General features: G+C 49.0%; 1 protein-coding gene across 1 annotated transcript; it reads right to left on the bottom strand.

Annotated features, from left to right (window-relative positions):
- Positions 1-3,751: 3,751 nt before the first annotated feature.
- Positions 3,752-17,340, bottom strand: Tex22 (testis expressed 22). Its single transcript, XM_051152468.1, has 2 exons — positions 17,185-17,340; positions 3,752-4,148 (listed from the first exon to the last, which is right to left on the bottom strand). Exons 1-2 carry the CDS (start codon positions 17,338-17,340, stop codon positions 3,801-3,803), a joined length of 504 nt encoding a protein of 167 aa, XP_051008425.1. The 3' UTR covers positions 3,752-3,800.
- Positions 17,341-17,952: the final 612 nt, after the last annotated feature.

Raw genomic sequence — 17,952 nt, 5'->3', positions numbered from 1 at the left:
GAGGTGGGATATATGAAAAGATTTAGAAGGAGAAAAGAGGAAGGGAAATGATGTAATTATATAAAAAGGAAAAAAAAAACTGGCCAGGTATAGTGATACACAGCTGTAATTTTAGCATTTGTAAGGTAGAGGCAAGACATGAGACCAGCAAACCAGGCATGGTGGCGCAGGCATTTAATCCCAGCACTCGAGAGGCAGAGGCAGGTGGATCCCTGTGAGTTCAAGGCCAGCCTAGTCTACAAAGCGAGTCCAGGACAGCTAAGGTTAACACAGAGAGACCCTGTCTTGAAAAAAAAAAAAAAAAAAGACCAGCTAAGACTAGCCTGGGTTACATGAAAGCCCATGTAAAAGAGACAAATCAAAAACAAAAACGTAGGAGCCTGGAGAGATGGCTCAGCACTTGCTGCTCTTGGGAGAGACTGTGGCTCAGTTCCCAGCACCCATGTGGCTGTCTACAACTGTTAACTCCAGTTCCCAGAAGTCTCATGTTCCCTTCTGGCTTCCTTAGGAACAGTTCACTATGCACATGCAAAAGAATTGCACACATAACATAAAAAAAATAAAAATAAAACTTAAACGCCAACCTTGATTCCAGCTAATAATCGAAAATAATGCAAATGCCCCAAGTTCTAGAGGTAAGCTGAAGACAGAAGAGGCAGAGCAAGGACTGGGGAGGAGTGGGAAGGGAAGGGAATGGGGTGGATCTTTCTTAGTGGACTGAGGAAGGCCCATGGCACTCTTATACCAAAATAAAAACCGGTGCTGTCTACCTTGAAAAACAAGGGGTATTTATCCCTTAATGTATGTATAGTTTCTAAGAATAATCTTACAATTTGAGACAAAGTCTCACTGTATAGCCCAGGCTAGCCTCAAGTTTACACCAGTTCTCTTGCTGCTTCCTTCTGAGAGCTTGGGTTGTAGGTATGCAGCACCACACCTGGCATTTTAGCATCTTTTCATCAGGTCTTCCAGCGTAAATAGTTTCTCTTTGGCGTAAGGACTTTTAAGTGTGTAAGCAGCAGCTCTGTGCTCTAGAATTCCAATCGTTTCATCACCTCGAATGCCCCAGATATAGCTGGAATGACCTCTCCCTGATGTTACCAGCAGTCACTCTAGCAATCAAACTACATTTTTAAAAATCCTTTAATTTTGAGTGAGAATTTTTACAAAGTCAGTGAAGTAATGTCTTATGTGGTAGCATGCACAGACAGCTGTGAACTACATCTCCCAGGTGCCCCAGTGGCCCTGCACTGTAAAGGTCAGCTCCTGGGAAGGCTCCTTTCTGCTTCAAGTAACTAGGGTATTCTCTGCAACCTGTTCAGAACTGAGAAAGGTGCTGAGTGCCCAGTGAGATCCTGTGGCTGTTGCTAGCTCAAGAAAACTTGAACCTGCCCTGTTGGGGGAGGGGTCCCAACCTCACCTCCCTCCCTTTGACTAAGGTGTCCAGAGATTCTTTCCCCCAAGACCTTTGTGTTCCTAAGATGAGCCAACCCCTACTTACCCCAGTCCCTCAGAGGGCTCCCCACCTCCGCTACCCTTTTCTGTTCCCAGGATTTCCGAGTAGAGCAAGGTATTTGTATGGAGCTGTCCTATACACCTTAGCAGCAACTGGCCCTCTGCCCCTATAGGCCAACAACGGCCTGGAGAAGGGGCCATGCTCCCCTCCCAAAAGAGGGATCCTGTGAATATGCAGATGGGGCGCAGTAAATGAAGTTTACTAAGTCTGGTCTCTTTTTTTTTTTAGAGACAAGGTTTCTGTGTGTAGCCTTGGCTGTCCTGGACTTGCTTTGTAGACCAGGCTGGCCTCCAACTCACATCGATCTGCCTGCCTCTGCCTCCCTGAGTGCTGGGATTAAAGGCGTGCGCCACCCTGCCTGCTTTACTAACTCTGATCTTAAAACTGGAAGATTTTCCAGGTCATCTGGGTGGACCTAGCATAGTCTCAAGGGACCTTAACCGCAGGAGCTGGAGGAGGAGGGACGAGGGGTGAGCAGTCCAGTTTACCCCAGGCAGCTGAGGAGTGTGAGCTAGAGCCTCAGGAGGACCGCAGGAGCGAGCACGGCCTACATCGTGATCCTCGTGTAGAGGGACCCACTGTGGACTGCTACCAAACTCAGTGAATCTGTGTTCTTTTAAAACACTAAACCTGTGATACTTTGTTGTGGCAGCCACTGGAAGCTAGGCATTGCCCCAGTGTTTGGGCAACCGCACTGTGGCAGGGTACTGCTGACAGTTCCAACACCAGCCTCCTTTCCCTGCTGAATCCATTGGCTGCGCAGCCGGTGGGCGGGGCCACCTCCGGGCCTCAGCCCTGATGCTCTAAATGATATGGCTTGAATTGCTGTAAGAGGAAGATTCTAAGAGGAGTTCATTGTCTCAGGACCCATCTGGCAAGAGCACAGCATCAGGACGCCCTGTCAGCCCTCAGCCACAAGCGAAAGGGCAGTAACATGCAGTCCTCTCCAAGCATTCCACGCTGACATGCACACGGCACGTGGCACTTGTGTGCTTTGGCTTTAGCTTGCCGAGGTAACAGGACTCCTGTATATCTTCTTGCCCAGCACAGGATGTACATATCCCACTGTATGCCGTGCTCCACGTCATCTACAAACCTCTGAGGACGTGGGAGGGTCACAATGAGCCCCAGGGCCCTGTCCAGACTCCTTAGGACTGTCCCTGGCCTAGTCCTTGTGGCACCATGCTCAGCCTTCCCTTTACCCTTTGTATCCTGAGAAACACAGAGGGCTGGGATTAACAGAAATTATATCGGGACAGCTGGGAAGGGATGCCCCATTGGGTGATGAAGGGGGAGGAAGAGGGATTTCATTGAGGCTTAGGAAGAGAGGGAGGGAAGCAAGAACCAGCCAGGGACCAGTGTCAAGCACGAGCAAGTCGGTGCTTCAGCAATGGGCTCTGGGCAGGGGCAGCTGATGCCACAATACTGAGCTATCTGATTCTTTCAAGGCCCAGCACACTGGCCTGACTCATGCCCACACTTGAACCTAGAATTTATCACTTCCTCTTGACTCAAAAAACCCCTGTACTCAGCCCCTCTAACACAGAAGCCCAGCACCACTAGCAGTCTCTGAGTCTGTGGTGCCCCCCACCCAGACAGATTGGGTTACTACCTCCTTTTCTTGTCTCTCCTCCAGCTTAATGTCCTGGGATGAACTAAGCTACCTGGAAGCCTACCTCACTAGGTCCGTCTCCTCAAGCTGTCCCCACCACAGTAGCTCCCAGGTCACACATACCATCTGGGCCTTGAGACTGGATCCTGTTGGTCCCAAATGCCCACTGGAGGAACTGGGCATGGCAGAGATCTTAGCACCTCTGCATACAGCCTGGCTTAGTAATGGGGCTAGCAAAGCAGCGGGCTATGAACGGTTATGTATGGCAATCCAGCTTCCCCAAGGCCCACAAAGTCTGGTCACCATTATGTCCCACAGAGCAGGGGCTCTTCTGGAAACCCCCCCCCACACATACACACAGACACACACACTCACACACTCACTCTCTCTCCCTCCCCCCTCCCTCTCTCTTCTCTCCCTCCCTCCCTCCCTGTCATGGCTCTCCTACAGTTCCCAACTGGGTTCCCAGGAAAAGCAGCTAGTCTGAGTCTCGAGACCTTTGTCCTGATCTGTTTGTCCTCTCTGGGTGGGTCATGACAACAGTGAGATGCAAAGAGGGCACAAGGGGTATCAAAACTATGCCCCACCACAAAGACAACATACACTGGGTTAAGCCAGGCACCTTCTTAGGATGGGGGTGACCTCGAGTTCTGGGCCTCAAAATCCTCTTTCTCACACAGGGGCATGCTCCGGGCTATCCTGAAAGACATTAGGGTACTTGGTGGACTTTAGAGGGTGAGGTAGGAGTACATCCTTGTCAATACCCTCAGACATCAGCTTCACCACGATCTGCTGGATATCCTGTAGCGAACGAACCATGGTTTCAGGATCCTGGCAGGGAGAGGTTGGGGCAGGCCAGGCCGGTGGGGAGGATGCAGTCTGCTGGCCCGGCGGGTCTCTGGATGGGGCCCTGGCCGTGTGTGTCCTCTCCTGGGCATGCAGCATGGCCAGTCTCCTGTGTGCGTCGATGCTGACTTGCCAGCGGCTACCTGGGTGCCTGTGCTCCTGAGGCTCACACACCTGCGAGGACAGAGTGGCGGATGCTCCTTTCCCAGCATGGTCACCTCCAAATTCAGGCCCTCACATCTGTTCAGCAAGCACTTTACCAAATGAGCTATGTCTCTGTCCCCTAGTAGTTTATTTCTGAGACAGGGTCTCACTATGAAATCCAGGCTGGTCTTACTCCTTTGCTTTGCTTCAGGGCAAGCTCCTGGCTGGGGAGGCAGTACCCTCCTCATACCCCTCTGTGGAACACTCCTACACTATGTACTTCATGGGCCCCATGACATATTTGTGGGTTCCGTTGCATCTGTCCCTGGCCTATGCCCCAAGGTGAGGAGGATGGGTTGGGCCAGGGGCCTAACAGAGCTAACCTGTTGTGTACCCCCAGAAAGTCAGGCTTTAGAGATCAGCCCTAGGCATCCTTTCTCCCTAAGAGGCCTATAATCTGACCTAAAGCTGGTTTGTTACCAAAACCAACAACACACACACACACACACACACACACACACACACACACAAAATGTCTATAAATAGATTCAGAAGGAAAATTAACACAACCTCCATGAACAAATTTTTTAAAACAGGCGTGAGCTGAAGAGGGTTATCAGCCAGCACCATGCAGGAGATTAAAAGGTGGTGACATGCAAGAAAGCTGGCACAGGCTTGTGAGGAAAGCCCACATACAGCAGCCACGGGAAGCCTTGCCCAGGTGTGACTGCCCAGGTGTGACTGCCCAGATGGGTATCCATGGAGGTCCCTCCAGACTACCCTTCTAGGAGAACCTTCTAGATAGAGAGCTAAAAGCAGGGATAAAGCAATTTCAAGTGAAAGTCCTCCTTACTCAAAAGTTCTTGAAGGAATTACTACCCAACAATCCAATGGTTCCATTTCTGGATAGAGACTCAGAAGAATTTAAAGCTGGGACTTTGGAAGGTGTATGCACACCCATGTCCACACTGCAGCTTCATTTACTTAGTCAAAACATGGAAACAATTCAGGTGTCTGTGGAGAGGAATGTATTCACCCAGACAACGCAGCATTATTCACACACACACACACACACACACACACACACACACACACACACACACACAAAAGAGGATGGGCATTTGGGGCTGGAGGGATGGCTCAGCAGTTAAGAGTGCATTCTGCTCTTGCAGAGGACCTGAGTTCAGTTCCTAGCACCAATGTCAGGCTTGTAACTCCAATTCCAAGGAATCCAACACCCTTTTGACCTGCATGCACATGGTGCACATAATTAATCTCTCAATCTCTCTCTCTCTCTCTCTCTCTCTCTCTCTCTCTCTCTCTCTCTCTCTCTCTCTCTCTCTCACACACACACACACACACACACACACACACACACACACACACACATGCACACACGCACACACGCATGCACACAGCCACCAAAGCACATGTCTCACAGCTCTATGGCCCTGCTGGCCTTGGAACTGGCAAGATCAGGTTCACCAAGACAGAATGTAGAATGGTGCCTCTGGGAATGGGAAGGGAGATACCTAATGGAGGCAATGCGGACTCTGAGAGTGGAAAAGCCCTGGAAGTCAGCTTCACAACAGCAAGAGGCTGGGCAGGCTCCATGACAGAACACACACTTAGCACGACCCAGGATCCAGTCCCAAAACCCCTACCAACACACACAAAAAGTGGTTTTCATGGGGAATATATATATACATAGTAAGTGGACATTTGACTCCATGCAAAGGCACACAGAAGATGGAGATAATGGTCTATGAACCAGGAAGGCTGCCCTGCAGGTCCTCAGGGCAAATCCACAAGCAAGGTCTTCCCAGCTACAGTGCTGCAACAAAGGATAACACAGGGAACAGCACTTCTGAGAGTCAGGAAGTGGGCCTTCTGCAGACCTGGACACGTGATGGACTGAGAGTCAGGAAGTGGGCCTTCTGCAGACCTGGTCATATGATGGCCTTGGCCTGGACCTGCCAGTCCCTAGAACTGAGAAGCATCACTCCATGCTGACTAAGCCATGGTGGTTTGCTATAGCATCCCCCAAAAGCGGGTACATCAACACATCTGGTCCTTCTCTTTAGGGACCTCTGGCTTTTGGTAGTGTGAGACAGTTACATTTCTGTTTAAGTCAGAAAAAAAATGGAGCAGGGGTGGAAGTCCACAGCCTCTCATCTCATCCTGCAGCCTAGCTTACTTTACCCTCAAGCCCCAGTCCAGAGAAGTGTCTTTTTATTGAAAGGCAGAAGTCTGTAGCCACTAAAAGCCACATGCCCACATGACCATGCTACAGCAAAGACAACTGCTAACAAAGGCCACCTGGGCACCCACACACTCGGAGCCAGAGGAAAAGATCAGAAAAGAGCCGCTAACTGCCTGTTTCTTGAGACACAAGAGAGAGATCCCAGGTCTCAGTACACTGGGCCCTCAGATGTAGGAGACCGGCCGTGTATGAAACAGGAGCAGAAACACGTGGAGAGGGGCCACCCGGAGGACAGGAATGAGCCTGGACATGGAAATGTGACTTGGGAGGCTAGTCCCCCTTGGTGCGGTGGCACAGCACACCTCCTGGGACACTGCTGTCACAGTGCTTCTTGCTGGAGTGGCTGCTGCTGTGCTACTGGCTGAGGGCATATGTGCACTACACAGGCCACATGGACATGAAGCCCCATGCTAGGCCCTTTGTGTTTACACAGCAACCTCAGGGACAGAGGAACAGAAGACCTTTGAGAGGCACACACAGAACATCCAACCACCACTTCAGACAGAGAAATGGGCAGACAGAAGTTCAGCATTCATCTGGAGATACTTATGACTTAGTATTACGGCTACAAGTACTAATACAGGGTTGAAAGCAGAGTGCCACAGCCAAGATCAAACAAACAAACAACAACAAAACCCTAGGAAACCACGAGAAAGCCAGAGAGTCATTTCTGTTAAATCAACTTGCAATAAAACGAGAAAGATAAAAACAAAGACATATACACACAAACATGCACACATTCTGTCCCTAGAGATAGAGGAAACAGCCTTAGCAGAATACATTATGCTTGCATTTCAGAACACTGGTAAGAAGAAAAATATCTTTAAAGTTTTTGAAGCTGAAGCTGACAAGATGGCTCAGTGGTTAAGAGCACTTGGGTTTGGTTCCAGCACCCACACAGTGGCTCAGAACTGTTAACTCCAGTTCCAGGAAATGCAAGGCTTTCTTTTGGCCTCCACAGGAACCAGGCACGCAAGTGTATACTGACATACATGCAGGAAAAACATTCATGCATATAAAATACATAAATCATTTTTTGTTTTGTTTGTTTTTTCTTTGTTTTTTTTTCCAAGACCGGGTCTCTCTGTGTAGCCTTGGCTATCCTGGACTTGCTTTGTAGACCAGACTGGCCTCGAACTCACAGCCATCTGCTTGTCTCTGTTTCCCAAGTGCTGGGACTAAAGGCATGTGCCACCACACCTGGCAAAATATATAAATCTTAAAAATAATTTTTTTTTTTCAGCCGGGCATGGTGGCACACGCCTGTAATCCCAACACTCGGGAGGCAGAGGCAGGTGGATCGCTGTGAGTTCGAGGCCAGCCTGGTCTACAGAGTGACTCCAGGACAGCCAAGGCTAACACAGAGAGACCTTGTCTCAAAAAAAAAAAAAAAAAAAAAAGAAAGAAAGAAATACATAAATTTTTTTCAAAGATAAAAATGGCACAAGGGGAGCTGGGCGTGGTGGCGTGCGCCTTTAATCCCAGCACTCGGGAGGCAGAGGCAGGTGGATCGCTGTGAGTTCGAGGCCAGCCTGGTCTACAAAGTGAGTCCAGGATGGCCAAGGCTACACGGAGAAACCCTGTCTCAAAAAACCAAAAAAAAAAAAAAAAAAAAAAAAATGGCACAAGGGTGGCATTACCCATAAGCAGCACACTGAAAACCAGAGCAAGCATGGAGAACCAGAGGCCTACATGGTCTGTGGTATCACACAGTAGCACTGGATACTAATGGAGAGAGGCCTTAAATGGCCAGAAAGATTTTCTTCTAGAATTTTTACCTAACCAAAGTGCTGTACAAGTGTGCAAAGTCATTTCCATACCTTTGAGTCTATGTGTGTGTGTGTATGTGTTGGGTTTTGGGGGGTTGTTTTATTTATTTATTTATTTATTTATTTATTTATTTATTTAGAGGGACAGGGTTTCTCTGTGTAGCCTTGGCTGTCCTGAACTCGACTTTTAGACCAGGCTGGCCTTGAACTCACAGGGATCTGCCTGCATCTGCTCCTGAATACTGGGATTACAGGCATGAGGCACTGTGGCACCACAACCTGGCACCTTTGAGTCTTTAAAGCATCAAAAATTTCAATAGCTTACAAATCCTTTTGAATGAGGTGGTTAGATGGAATGTTCTGGAGTAAACACAGAAACAGAAAATCAAAGGCCAGGAAAACAGGGAATCCTGCGACAGACGAGGAGGTCTGCATGGGTCCCTGAGGACAGCAGACTAACTGGAACAGGAAAGCCGGATGGCCACTACCAAAGTGAAAATGGAGCTTTCAGATGATCTGAAGTCCTTAGAGGAGCCCCAGATGTGGTACAAGATTCAGGAAAGGACCATCAATTCAATTGTTATCGCCAAGGAAAAGCAAAAGGCTAAACAAAAAACGAAGCATCTCAGAGCTGGGGAGATAGCTCATCTGTGGGTTAACAGCAGCACTTGCTGCTCTCGCAGAGGACCCAGGTTCGATTCCTAGCACCCACATAAATAACTCACAACCATCCATGACCCCAGTTCCAGGAGATCCAACAGGCATACATGTAGTGCCCATACATCGTGCAAGCAAAGCATTAATATACATTAAATAAAGAGGAGGAGGAGGCGGCGGCAGCAGCAGCCTGGACATGGTGGCGCACACCTTTGATCCCAGCACCTGAGAGGCAGAGGCAGGCAGACCTTTGTGAGTGTGAGGCCAGCCTGACCTACAAAGCGAGTACCAGGACAGCCAGGACTGTTACACAGAGAACCCTTTCTTGAAAATCCCAAAATATAAATAGATAAACAAACAAGCAAACAACTTAATTGGAGCCTCAGCTGTGGCACTGGAGTTGAGCATGCTAGTGCATGCCTGTACCCTTAACATATCTGACACAGAGGCAGGAGGGTCTCTGTGAGTGCCAGGACAGCCAGGGCTGCCTAGTGAGACCCTATCTCAAAAAAAAAAATTTTTTTTTTCACATGATGTTGGGAACATATCCAAGAAGCACGCTTTGGGGCTGAGGAAATGGCGCTGTGGGTAAAGTAAAGTGCCAGCTATGCACTATGAGCACTTGAGTTCAGGCCCCGGCATGCAGGGGCACACTGAGTGCAACGGTTTGCACCGCTATCCTAGTAGCTGGGAAGGCAGAAGCAGGAGAATACCTGGGGCTTGCTAGCCCCAGTGGAAAAAAAAAAAAAGGTAGAGAGCAACACAGGAAAACACCTGGCATTGACCTCTGGCCTATGTAGACACATACACAAACATGCACACACAAACACTCATACACACATAAATGCAGAAACACACATAAACATACATACACACAAACACACATACATGCACATACAAACATGCACGCAAAAATACACATGCATACATAATCACACACATACATATACACATACCCACATGCATACACAGGCACATATGCATACACACATAGACATGCACACATGCACAGACACACAAACACATAAACAGAACAAGTATAATATAAAGATGGAGAAAGAGAAGCAGCGAAAGGTAAGGCACTAAATCCTCAATTTATATGGCAGAAAACCAGCCGGCTGGAAACGGAAGAGCAGGAGGGAGCAGCAGTAACTTCACAGGCACATTCTGCAAACATCGTTGGCGAGGCCGTCAGCAAAAGAGCTGACAGCAGGCTTTGGGATCGCTGCCCAACAGCATGCGTGAATGTTTAAGAACAGTAACACACAAATTTAAAGATAAGAGGTTTGAGTAACTTGTGTGGGAGAACATGCTCAGAACTCTGACCATGTTGTCCCCAGACAGATGGAGCACCCACACAAGCCGGCCATGATCTAGGCCACAACGGAGTGGATTCACAGCAACTCCCTGCAGCTCATTGGTTCGAGGCCACAGAACACCACAAGCAGAATCGCCAATCAGAGTTAACGCACTCCTACTGAAGTGGGCATCCTTTCTAGTCCAACATGTGAGTCCAAAGAAAGTCAAGACTGAGACGCGTATTTATTTGGATAGAGCATGAGAGCAAGATAAACCAAACCACAGCTGCAGAGTGTGGCCAGCGCGGTGCTCTGACAATAATCTGCAGCTTAAATCCACCACTGGGAGAAAGACCTTAATCCCGGCACTCAGGAGGCAGAGGCAGGTGGATCTCTCTGAGTTCCAGGGCAGCCTGGTCTACACAGCAAATTCCAGGACACCCAGGGCCACACAGAAAGGTCTGTGTAAAAATCAAAGAAAAAGAGGAAGAAGACAGCAAAAAGGAGGCAGCAGCCCCAACAACTATCAAACAGTGGTGCACATCTTTAGTCCCAGCACTCGGGAGGCAGAGGCAGGCCGGACTCTGTGAGTTTGAGGCCAGCCTGGACTCCAGACCAAGTTCCAGGACAGCCAGGGCTACACAGAGAAACCCTGTTTTGAAAAACCAAACAAACAAGAAGAAGAAGAAGAAGAAGAAGAAGAAGAAGAAGAAGAAGAAGAAGAAGAAGCATCTACTGCTCCGCAGAGTTTCCAGATCTGACTTCCAGCACCCACGTGCTGGCTCACAGCCATCTGTAACTCCAGCTCCAGCCATCTGTAACTCCAGCTCCAGGATCCAACACTTTCTTCTGGCTTCTGTGGGCACTAGTCATGAAGGAACTTTCGTGCAGATCAAACACCCATACACATAAAATAATTTTAAAAACTCCTAGCAGGGCGTGGTGGCGCACGCCTTTAAGCCCAGCACTTGAGAGGCAGAGGCAAGTGGATCACTTTGAGTTTGAGGCCAGCCTGGTCTACAAGGTGAGTCCAGGACAGTCAAGGCTACACAGAGAAACCTTGTCTCAAAAAATCAAAAACCAAACCAACCCCCCCCCCAAATTTGTTCATTTGTTCATGTGTTCATTTGGTTGTATTTGTTTTGGAACGGACAGCCCCGACTTCACCCACTTCCTCTTTCTCCATGTTTGTTTTGTGGGGCCGAGGATCAAACACAGGATCTTGTGTGGGCAATAAATGTTCTACCAATGAGCTGCCACTCAAACAAAATTATGTGTTTGCCTGCATGTATATATGTATGTACGCCATATGTATGTCTGTGCTGGTGGACGCCAGAAAATATATCAGAACTCCTGGAATTAGTTATAGAAGGGTTCATGTGGACGCTGGGAACTGAACCCAGGTCCTCTGCAACAGCAGCAAGTGCTTTTAGCCACCAAGCCATCTCCTCCAGCCCCCACCCCCTCTCAACTTGGAAAATAGTTTTCTTGGGGGCTCAGTAGTTAAGAGCACTTGCTGCTCTCCCAGAGGACCTGGGTTCAGTTCCCAGCACCCACATGGCAGCTCCCAACTGTCTGTAACTCCAGTTCAGGGTGATCCAACACCCTCACAAAGATATACATGTATACAAAACAACTAGGTACATTAAAAATTAAATTTTAAAATATTTCTGAAAAAAAAAGAAAGAAAATAGTGTTCTCACTGCTGTTTTGTAGATGGAATTCTGGCGTGTAGCCTAGGCTGCTCCTGAACTCACGAGCCTGCTCCAGCATCCAGCGCTGGGGTTACAAGTACGGGCTGCTATGCTGGCTTCCTCATGCTTAGCCATCTCTCCAGTAATATCCAGTGGCATAATACTGTAAGCACTTCTTCCAGATTGTCATTTAGCCCTTTCCATCTCCAGTTGTGCCACACTTTTTAAATCCGTTGGTCTTTTTGGACTAAGAAAAACATTTCTCCTTTGGGATTCTAAATAAAGATTCTGCCAAAGCAGTCTGTGTGTTTGAGTTTGGTGTGTTGGCACTCGTGTGGTGAAAGGTAGGACTGTATTCTAGCATTGTGTAGATGGTCAGCTAACCACTCCAACCTCATTTGTTGAAAACCTTTTACTACTGCCTTGAAATTCCATGGTAAGCAGAAATTAACCACCTAGAGTTACTTGGGGGTCAATTTCTCAGCATTTGTCCAGGATGGCAGGTACATTTACCCAACTTTCCTGATTCCATATCACCTTTCTGTGCTAGGGTTTAGGATCAGTAAAACCTTGTCTTGTTTGTTTTGTTTTTTAAATGTTGTATAGCTTCTTTTCAAAATAAAGCTTTAAAACACCTTTGTTTCTCAGATGGTATGTTCATGAACATATCAGCAATAGATTGCTTATATTTATTTATTTATTTTGGTTTTTTTGAGACAAGGTTTCTCTGTGTATCCTTGGCTGTTCTGGACTCACTTTGTAGACAGGCTGGCCTCAAACTCACAGAGATCCACGTGGCCTTTGCTTCCCCAGTGCTGGGATCACAGACTCCTGGCTATATTTACTTACTTGGGGGGGGGCAGGGCAGAGGGAGACGGTTTCACTGTGCAGCCCTCGCTGGCCTGGAATCCATCTTGTCCTTGCGCTTACTTGTGGAAGCAAAGCCATGGCCTGCCTTAGATGCTGAGGCTGCTGCTTGCTTCTTTCTTGTGTGTTCTGACATTACTCTCTGGCTCTCCCAGGTGAGCTCTCAGAGTTAAGGTGAGAGTCTCTGACAGGAAAATTCTGTTTATAATTTTATTTTAAAAATATATGAGTGCTCTATCTGTATGTATACCTGCATGTCAGAAGAGGGCATCAGATCACATTATAGATGGTTGTGAGCCACCATGTGGTTGCTGGGAATTGAACTCAGGACCTCTGGATGAGCAAGCGGTGCTCTTAACCTCTGACACATCTCTCCAGCCCATCATTTTATTTTTATATGTGCCAGAGATTTTTTTTTCTGGGCATAAAATTAAAAGTAGATTTTTGGGCTGTCACGATGGCTCAGTAGTTGAGAGTGCTCACTGCTCTTCCAGAGGACATGGGTTAGGCTCCCAGCAGCTATACGGCAGCTCACAACTCCACGTGCCTCCAGGTCCAGGAGAATCTAACACCCTCTTCTGGCAGACACATGGCACACACAAACTCATTCAGGCTCATGTGCATTCACATAAAAAGAACTCTGACTGCCATGCTAGGTGCAGTGGTACCTGGGATGCTAGCGTCTGGAGGCGCAAGGATCATAAATTCAAGGCCAACCTGGGCTTGAGAGCCGTCCTCAAAAAACAAACAAGCAAACAAAGGAAAACAGGATGTTTTCTTGTCAGCATGTGTGAGCGACTCTTTTTTGTAATGAACTTTTGCGCACACACTGCCCCCCCCCCCCCAGGGGAGGAGGCTTTTTGGTTGGGACTTGGTTTTTGGCTGTTCATCCCTGCACTTCAAGAGGCTCCTAAAGAGAACTGCTCCAGGGAAAGTTTCCAGGCTTTGGACTCCAGCTGAGGCTTGAGGTTCCAGCTGCGGCTCCAGGCTCCAGCAGCAGCTTTGGTGGAATTGCTGGTCTGCTGAAACCCTGCAGACTACGCCAGGGACTGATGTCCTTAAGGTTTCATTGTAGTGGTCTTTAATATCCTTTTCTGATTGTTTGGGTGAGTCGGGTTGTTAGGGAGGTAGGCTCGTTTAATAAGTTCATAATAAAATATAATTGGTGAGAAAATTGAGCCTACAGTGGACCCTGAGCTGTCTCCATCTCAGAACGTCTCTGCCTGCCATCTCTGGCACTCTGCACTTACACTGTGATGGTGCTCAGCACACGATCCTCCTACTTACCCTGCTTGGCCTAACTATAGACTTTCATTTTATTTTTTAAAGATTTTATTTATTTTGTGTATACGAGTGCTCTAACTGTATTACACCTGCATGCTTGAAGAGGGCATTGGAGGGAATAGATGGCTGTGAGCCACCACGTGGTTGCTGGGAACTGAACTCAGGACCTCTGGAAGAGCAGACAGTGCTCTTAACCGCTGAGCCATCTCTCCAGCCCGACTTGTAGTTTTTTGTTTTGTTTAGAAAGGGTTTCTCTGTGTAGCCCTGGCTGTCTTCAAACTCTCCCTGTAAACCAAGCTGGCCTTGACCTCAGAGATCTGCCTGCCTCTGCCTCCTGAGTGCTGGGATTAAAGGCATGCGCCACCACTGCCTGGTCAAGACCCCTACAGATACTTAAGCTACTGCCTATGACAGCCAGCCTCCAGGATGGTAGTAGTCAGTGACAAGCAGCTTCTGGCAGGGTTACTTCCAACACTCTCTCACACGTGCACAGAGCCAGCGTGGGCTACATGAGACCTTGTTTCAAAAACCCAAACCCAATGCCCCATCCCCCAACAGGTGTACCACTTAATTATTTTGGGGCAAACTATCAGGTTTAAAACATTATATATGTCCATCCAGTAACACAATCTGGTTCTACAGGAGACTTTGGTGTTGTCTGGCAAAACGTTGAGTGTTCATGGTAAAAGGCAACAAGGAATCTGAAGGAGCTCATCGTTTCCGCTGTTACAGTGAATGGAGACTGCTCATGACATTTCCCAGCTTAGTGGACTGAAACACGTCACCACAGTCACACAGCCAGCCTTCTTCCTTCAGCTTTAAGTTGTTCTGTGGACTTTCTAGGCGGATATTACATTGCTCCAATAGCAACTGCTTTCTTCCCACTTGGCTATTTAAGCTCCTTTTCTTGACCACAACAAAGCCTTAAACTATGAAATCCGGTCTCCCGGGATGAAGCTAGCCCAACTACTCTTATTTTTCCGCATGCGCTTAGCTGCAAGACAAGAGACACATGGGGTTTAGGCTTATTATTTTGTTTTGTGTTATTTTGCTGCTGCTGCTTTGAGACAGGGTATTACTATGTTGCCCTGACTAGCCTGGAAGTCTCTACTTAGACTAGGCTGGCTTTGCATTCACAGAGACCTGCCTGCCTCTGCTTCCCACATGCTGAGAAGTTGTGCACCACGCCTGGCAACATGTAGCATTTTTAGGACCTGTTGAGCTATGGAACACCTTGGAGAGAGCTTATCTAATCTGACATTGCTCTCCAGAAACATAGTGTCCCTCTCCATTCGAGTCTTTGTAGTTCTTTAGGGGGAAGTGGCTAAAATTCACCTCAAACAAGCGGGGGTGGGGCGTGGGGTGGTGGTGGCAGTGGCGCACGCCTTTAATCCCGGCACTCAGGAGGCAGAGGCAGGCAATCTCTGTCAAGGCCAGTCTGGTGTACAAAGTGAGTTCAGGACACCCAGGGACGTTAACACAAAGAAACCCTGTCTCAAAAAAACAAAGCAACAACAAAAATCCCCTCAAGCACGTTTTGTGTATTTCCTAAGTTTTAGTGCTCGCATGAAGAGTGAGTGCTATCTTCCATTGCTGATCCTTCTGACCATTATACTGTAAGATTCCGGAAGACTCTCTTGGTTTAACCAGGACAGTCAGAGTCTCCAAATGAGGCTGGCTTTGTATGTTGGGTGCTCCTTGGTAGGCCACAGCTTCAGGGCAGGGTGAGGAAGGTGTCCCATATGTGGCTCAGCCTATAGTAGCCCCAGGCTTCCTGCCTGCTCCTCTCCAGTACTCAGAGCATGCTGGCCAGTCAGTCAGAAGTACTGTACAGTGGCTGGGCTGGACACTCAGGGACCCTCTATTAGGAAGGTTTTCTCCAACCCTTGCCTCAGGCCAAGGTCACCGCATTCAGGAGGCACTGAGAGTGGCACTGTGGGCTGAAGACAACCTACAGAGCAAGTGACTTCTAAGCGCCCAGGCTGGTAAGAGAACAAAGGACTTATGTTAGCTAGGCCAGGAGCTCTGTAGGAGGTAACATGAGATAGAGCCAGCCAGTGAAGACCCAAGGCAAGCACAATCCAGTCCAAGGGAGCACCAGGGAGAAAAAGTGACACAGGATAAGGTTAGGGAAGGCAGCCTGGGGACCCCTCGTGGCCAGAGACACTAGTATGGCCTGAGAACTGTGGAGGGAAGAGGCAGAGGAGCTTCAAATGGAAGCCAACCCCAAAAGGAGTCAAGGTGTGGCACGCTGAAGTGACTCTCTCCAACCAGGAGCCTGACTCAGCCACAAGACTCTAGCTCTTCCCCCATTCTCTCACCAGTGTAAGCTTCTATGCATCTGCCCCTTTCCCTGAGAAAACCTTACCCAACAGGTGACACCTTAGTGCCTCTATAATCTAGAATGCTCCATGTGAGACGTTGGCTTCATGAAAGCCAAGGGGTCTGCTGGTCAGCCCTGAGGAGTGCTTGTCACCTTTATAAGGAACCTCAAAGCACTGGGTCCTGGAGAACTTGCTGAGGAGGTCACAAGGTAGTCACACAGGCAGCTCTGGGACACCACTCTGTTGTTGTTGTTGCTAGTTTTTTGAGACAGTGTGTTGTTACTCATCCTGGCCTTGAACTTGTGATACCACCTTAGTGCCTGGCCCAGCAGCTGGTTACATAACCAAAGCGCTAAGAACCACTAGCATGAGTTTTTAGCAGTCTTGACTGAAGTGGTCTGGCCTTGAACTCTTCTCAGTGGACACTATACCGCAGACAGTGTGATATCCTCTGCTTGGAGACTGTCCTAGGGTGTGCACAGTTGGGTCGGCTTCTCCTACCATGGCCTGGAATACAACTCAGTGCTTGATCAGGGTTCGTTTACTGTTTGAGGCTGCGGTGATGGCTGACACCTGTCCAGAGTGGACACTTCCCTGCTGTGGGGACCTCACTGTCCCTCTCACTTAGTGATATCTTGTCCAGGTGTCAAGGACACTGGGGAGAGCTGAGATGGGTCTATGTGTCACCCTCTTCCTGACCTCAGGCAATCCCTTCCTGGTGTCCACCAGAGGAAACGAAAGGAGTGCCAGTCTACCTCCAAGCCTAGCCAGAGTGGTTGGAGAGGGCATGCCCCAGAAATGGAAGGTTTCTGTCAGTCCCATTCAGCCCTCTCCTCTCGTCCCAAAGGCCCGTTCTCCGTGCCCCTCCCCAACCAGTCCTAGGTTTTCAGAAGAACCTCCTACTGCTTACCCAGTCTTGGGTCTGCAGGTCCTCCTGAGGGTTGCTCTTGGTGTCTGGCTGACTGGAGGCCTCTGAGGGCCCGCGTGAGGGAGACCGCTGCTTTTGCTCTTGAGCGAGCTGCCACTGTAGCATCTTCCTCTGGGGGAACTGCTGCCTGCTATCCATCGCTACCTACAGCAGGCTGCAGTACGCACTTCTAGGGTTGGGGCCAAGGTGCGGGAAGGGAACTGAGGGGGCTCTGGCTGCCACCACAGACCCCTGAAGCAGATGGCAGGCTCTGCTAAGGCCACCTTCTAGCCACTGACCACTCTTGCCAAATAGCGGAGGGGCGGGGCCCTTAAGTGACTTTCTTTCCCAGTTCTTGTGGCCACTGCCCTCCACATCAGAGGTCCCCCCGAGGGACAGCAGTAACAGATACTGCCCTTCTCCGCTCTCATCCGACCACTTCGTCAGTTTTGACGTGCAGGGGGCACTTTGTCCGCCCGACGAACTACTCGATCTTAGGATCCTACCACCCTCAGGCCGCCTCCCCTCTGTATTTTCAACGACCCGACCCCACACAAGGCCCAGGCTCAGGGCCAGGCTGTGCTCTCATTTCCCACCCTCTCCGCGGGTCTAAACTGTGGAAGTCAGTTGAGAGGAAGCGGTAGAGATGTGAGGAGTTGGGTCACCCGCTCCCACGCGGGGCAATAGATCGCTCAGAGGGTTCTGGGGAGGGATCAGTGGGCACTGGGACAGATGAGGCAGGCTTAATGGGTTCCGGTTGACAATCAGCCA

The sequence above is a fragment of the Acomys russatus genome, chromosome 1 (assembly GCF_903995435.1).
Source record: "Acomys russatus chromosome 1, mAcoRus1.1, whole genome shotgun sequence".
NCBI classification, from domain to species: domain Eukaryota; kingdom Metazoa; phylum Chordata; class Mammalia; order Rodentia; family Muridae; genus Acomys; species Acomys russatus.
The sequence above is the reverse complement of the archived record's forward strand: the minus strand, read 5'-3'. Positions and strand labels throughout refer to the sequence as shown.

Bases quoted from the DNA above. Each gene is read 5' to 3' on its own strand.
- Tex22 (XM_051152468.1), bottom strand. From the start codon at position 17,340: ATGGATAGCAGGCAGCAGTTCCCCCAGAGGAAGATGCTACAGTGGCAG. The intron at 4,149-17,184 runs GTAAGCAGTAGG...CTGTCCTCGCAG, and splicing joins ACCTGCAGACCCAAGACTGG to GTGTGTGAGCCTCAGGAGCA.